The sequence below is a fragment of the Anarrhichthys ocellatus genome, unplaced genomic scaffold (assembly GCF_004355925.1).
Source record: "Anarrhichthys ocellatus isolate YVR2014 unplaced genomic scaffold, GSC_Weel_1.0 scaffold111, whole genome shotgun sequence".
Classification (NCBI taxonomy): domain Eukaryota; kingdom Metazoa; phylum Chordata; class Actinopteri; order Perciformes; family Anarhichadidae; genus Anarrhichthys; species Anarrhichthys ocellatus.
In genome coordinates, this window is record NW_022280141.1 from 88,450 (window position 1) to 93,290 (window position 4,841).

Genomic DNA, 4,841 nt, shown 5'->3' on the forward strand with positions numbered 1-4,841 from the left:
CCCCCCCCCCCCCCCCAGTGACCCCTGCCGGGTGCCCAAGCTGTCTGTTGAGGATTGAGAGAGGCAGTGAACCAGGTGGACAGGAGGGAGTGTGTGTGTGTGAGAGAGTTTGAGTGAGTCAGTGGGGAGTCGGATGCATTCAGAATGGGGGTTCACAGGGAGGAGGAAGAGGAGGAGGAATGTCCACAAGTCTTTCTGGTTTTACTGCACATTCTCCATCATCTTGAGGAATTCTGGGAAAGAGAAGAGAGATGGGACGGTGTTATTGAGACGGGAAGTTCAGGTTACAAACAAAGTTATCGTTACAAATTTTTGCTGATTTTCATTCATTTCCACAACAGAAATCTAAACATCGTATAAAGCCAGCTTTGACATTCTTGTTTCATTTTGTTGATATATTAGAGTAAAATGCTTTTACAGAGGGAGGTTTAGATATCTATTTTTATCATTTACAACATTAAAGCCTAAATAACCTAAAACCTCACCATACTAGTACCAGATAGGCTACACTATACAACAAAGAAATATAGGACTCTGGCTGCTACATTTTTTAATGAAATCTTAAATAACTGTACATTCTTTAAAGTTCCACAAACTCTTCCTAAGTCCTAAATAGGATAATACATAACTGGAAACGTTTCACCAACGTCCATCATCATCATCATCATCATGCACCTACCGTCAAAGTCCAGCATGCCGTCTGAGTTCTTGTCTCCATCCTTCATCAGCTCATCAATCTCGTCCTCTGAGACGGGCTCGCCGGTGCTGCGGATGATCTGGGCGAACTCCTCTCTGTCGATGTAACCGTCGCCGTTCCTGCGCACAAATGTACAGGATCGCAAACATGAGCAAATATACAAAAATACCGATATCAGAACAATGAGTACAGCATTACAGAGTGAAACAACGCTCTGTACACAGTGACGGCGTGACGTACTTGTCGAACACACGGAAGCACTCCGCCAACTCTTCCTCGCTCTTGCCAGCCTGGTCCTCCTTTAGCAGCCTCACCATCATGACCAAGAACTCCTCGAAATCGATGGTACCGCTACCTGAGGGGGTACAAAGGAGCCATGTGACCAATTAACAAAGGCCCAACCGCCGTGCGCTCCTTTGTGGGACACGACATGTTCGCTATATTCTTTGCGCACAGTTTTACGCACGAAATACAGTAAAAGGAAACACATAGATAAGTTATTCCCGATCTTTAATGATTATAATATAATGATTTGTATAATTGAAAACAAAACCAAAACGAATTGCCTGCTGATAGGTGTCAATATTGTCTTTGCGCATGTGCGCTGTAGTCTCTGCGCACAGTTTTACGCATGAACAGTAAAAGGAAACACATGGAGATAAATTATTCCCGGTCGTTATAATATAATGATTTGTATTATTTAATGCAAAACCAAGAATTGTCTGCTGATGGGGGGCAAAAGTGATTGCGCACAACGTGGCACGCTGGGTCGCCGTCACGCCGTGTTATCCGTCGCTCACCATCCTCATCGACCTCCTCGATGATCTCATCCAACTCCTCTCTCGTCGGGTTCTGGCCCAACATCCTCATCACCTGGCCCAACTCCTTGGTGCTGATATCACCGCCACCGTCGGTGTCAAACATGTCGAATGCGGCCTTGAACTCTGGAGGAAGAGGAGATGTAAGACCGTCAAGGTGAGACCACTGAAAACAACCATAGGCCTCCTGTCATTTGATTAATACATTACTGGTTACCGGCCCCGGTAACGAGATCGCTAAAGTAACGCGTTACTGTAGCCTGTACTCACCAGCCAGCATTTCCTCGCTCAGGTAGGAGCGGGCCTCTTGTTGAGCGTCAGTCTGGAAGAAAACAGATCATTCACTCACTACACGGGCTTCATTGATGATTCCAGTTAAAACCACACTAATTGGGCCAATATAGCCGCGAGGCCCATGGCATACTCCTTTTTAAAGGGAATATTACTAACAGCATTGTACTCGTTTATAACATCACCAAAGCTCAAAGGAACAGTAGAGTTACAGATGACAGGAATATTACATAGAGTTATCATTTACTGTATGATTAGTGTTGGTGATGACATGCTTTCACGGGCCGTGTGTTGCAGGATGTCGTGGTGCGCGTTTCGAGCTATTTCAGGCTCAACACATTAAGCTCGCTGTATATGGCCCGCAGACATCTAATCCTGGGGAATCTGTCGCCGAAGCACAATCCGCACCTTCCCAGCTGACACCCACCCAGCTCCCCGTCTCCACTTTCTGCCACCAGCAGTAATATTTGCAACAGATTACTCATTGATTAATTATGAATTATATTTAAATATACTAAAACTAAGTATGAATATATAAACTCATAAAAATGTAAAAAAAGAAAAGTGAAGCAATTTGAAGGGGAAGCCAACATATTCAGATCTAGTCCTTATCAAAAGAAGGAAACATGCTTCTCAACAACTTGTTTTTTTAAGACTCCCATATATCTTTATTGATAAATCCTCTTGCCATCATCATTATTTGCTTAGCAAATAAATAATTGTTTGCTGGTTAAGAGACCAACTTTGAAAAAGTTCAACGGGTCATTGTTTGCACAATTTCTTGGTCTTACCATGTTTGTGGATTAGCTTTTCCCTCCCCAGATATCCAAGGAAATAAAAAGCCCAAAAGGAGTGGTCAATCCGTGTGCACCCCAACAGAGAGACTAAACGTCAAGTGAAGATTCAGACACACTTTAAACGGGACGGCCAGGTCCCGCCCCCTTTGTCTCACAGGCCTCCAGATTTAGTATCCTGAACTTTTAGGGTTCTGAGGCTACGGCAAGCCAATCACACTTTGGAGAGGAAAAGCACCTCGTTTCTTTGAGTTGCGGGCTTGAGAAAGTAAAAGAGGTAAATTCTGAGTTGTATGTGTGATCCAGGTCAAGGTGCAAGAATCTACAGGAAAGAATGCAGCTTTTGGGGGAGAATGCGAAGAGAATATTTCACTGCCTGTCTTCTGGTTTTGTTAAGATTGAGGTGATCAGGAGGTGGGATGTGAAGAAGAGTGACATTTTGTGACAGAAGCCACACAGAAAAGCAGAATACATTCACACAAATCCAATGAATTCACTAGGTTCCTCCCTATATGGCGTCTCTATCTCCTAAAACAGCATTTAAAAATAAATAATACTCCTAAAGATCTTAGGCCTTGTAAATGTAAGAGTGGTGGGGGAGCCTAAGATTTTAAAGTATGCTATGGGTTTTGTGATGATGGAGTTTCAATCTGGGTGTGAAACCCAAAACCGGGACCCCATCTCTCTCTCTCTCTCTGCCTCCACCCCCTTTCGCCGTGAATAGCAGGATGATTTTTAGGCTGAGAGACACCCGCTCATCCCGGTGCCACACTGCCAGATGAACTCAACCCGATTCTCCTTATACGGTGGGCGCTTCCTGGAGGGAGGGGCCCGAGGCGAGACACGGCAGAGATGGATAGGATGCTGAGGAGGGGAGCAGCCATGAAGGAAGGGGAGGGATGCTGGCTTTTTGAGAAGTGGTGGGGCCCTGCAGGCTATATACCCGGAGGGAGACCTGCATGTTCCAAATGAAGAATTGGTTCCGCGACCGTCTCGAGCCTCCAATGCTGGCCGGCTGCTCGGCCTCACCTCTCGCGCTGGGGGATGAGCCACTGGCGGCATTGATTTCTGTGCTGGGAGACCACTACGAGAAGATTGATGGCAGATAGTTATGACAGAAAACTAGTTGGGAGGGATCAATTTAAACTACATAATTGAAAATGTCCTCAGATATGACAGGGAGATGGTACACAGCACTGTTTATGCAAATATAGGCAGCTCAGAGAGCAGCGTGGAGGCTAGTTTGAAGTTCAGGACTGGAATAGAGAGATAAGACCAAGAATGTGTGTGGAAAGGTAGATTGTTGGTGGTGTAGAAATTGCATGTACTTGTGTGTTGGTGTGTATGATCACCTTTCTGTGTGGTTGTGTGTCAGAGAGTCCTAAGGCCAGACAGACAAGATTAACACAAGCATGAAAACATGCACGGCAGAATAACTTGCAGAGATGAACAAGGAGAAATGTGGATTTATTTAGAAAGCACAGAACAGGCTGGAGCAGGTATTTAGTTTGAAGGAGGAGGAGGGTGGGGTGGGGGGGGGGGTGTCTAAGCTAAGTGGTGTAGCATTTCTGGAGAAGCGGCAGCTGCAAAAGGGGACAGCTGGCTCAACGGAGGCTAGCCTTCGTCTTAAAAGGTTTGAACGGACGGATATTTATAGGATTCGTCACCGAGCTCCTGGGTTTCAAGTGGGAAGGGGATTGGGGGGGGACGTCTCAGGAACAACATCATGCTCTGAGCAGATTCCTGATCAGACAGCGTGCTTTGTATTCTCTCTGAGAAAGGGTGACCAAGGAATGTAGAGCTGGCCCTCGCTACTGGACGTTCTCCATCATCTTCAGAAACTCTGGGGGGACAAAAGGGAGGTCAATGGTCAATCAAGCCAACCCCCACCCACTGATCCATCACATGATCGAAACCACTGAACACTATGTGGGCTGCAAAGTGTGTGTTTGGGTGTGGACGAAACCTCTGTGTTAACTCTTGGGTTGAAGTGAAATCATGGAGAACATGTGATTGTGATGCATAAACGCTGTATGTGATGAGCAATATGTTCCTGTCCCTCCTCATGTCTGCTTGTTTCAACGGGATAGTTTTAAAGTAAGGACTAATATCTCTATATGCTCTATTCATCATTTCATTTTCATTCACATGTTGAAATGCCTCATATATCTCTCTCTCCCCCCTCCCCCCTCTCCACACACACACACACACACACACACACACACACACACACACACACAC

General features: G+C 45.6%; 2 protein-coding genes across 3 annotated transcripts in view; both read right to left on the minus strand.

The window, feature by feature from the left end:
- Window positions 1-83: 83 nt before the first annotated feature.
- On the minus strand, window positions 84-2,697 carry tnnc2.2 (troponin C2, fast skeletal type, tandem duplicate 2). The gene is made up of 6 exons (XM_031876573.1): window positions 2,598-2,697; window positions 1,786-1,837; window positions 1,498-1,641; window positions 938-1,052; window positions 680-816; window positions 84-233 (listed from the first exon to the last, which is right to left on the minus strand). Exons 1-6 carry the CDS (start codon window positions 2,598-2,600, stop codon window positions 202-204), a joined length of 483 nt encoding a protein of 160 aa, XP_031732433.1. The 5' UTR covers window positions 2,601-2,697; the 3' UTR covers window positions 84-201.
- A 103-nt stretch (window positions 2,698-2,800) lies between these two features.
- Window positions 2,801-4,841, minus strand: part of LOC116399420 (troponin C, skeletal muscle-like) — a 33,687-nt gene continuing 31,646 nt past the window's right edge. For both annotated transcript variants that reach the window (XM_031876571.1, XM_031876572.1), the window contains one exon: window positions 2,801-4,443. In XM_031876571.1, the coding sequence (XP_031732431.1) occupies window positions 4,412-4,443 (32 nt within the window). In that variant the 3' untranslated portion in view covers window positions 2,801-4,411. The remainder of the gene's footprint in view (window positions 4,444-4,841) is intronic.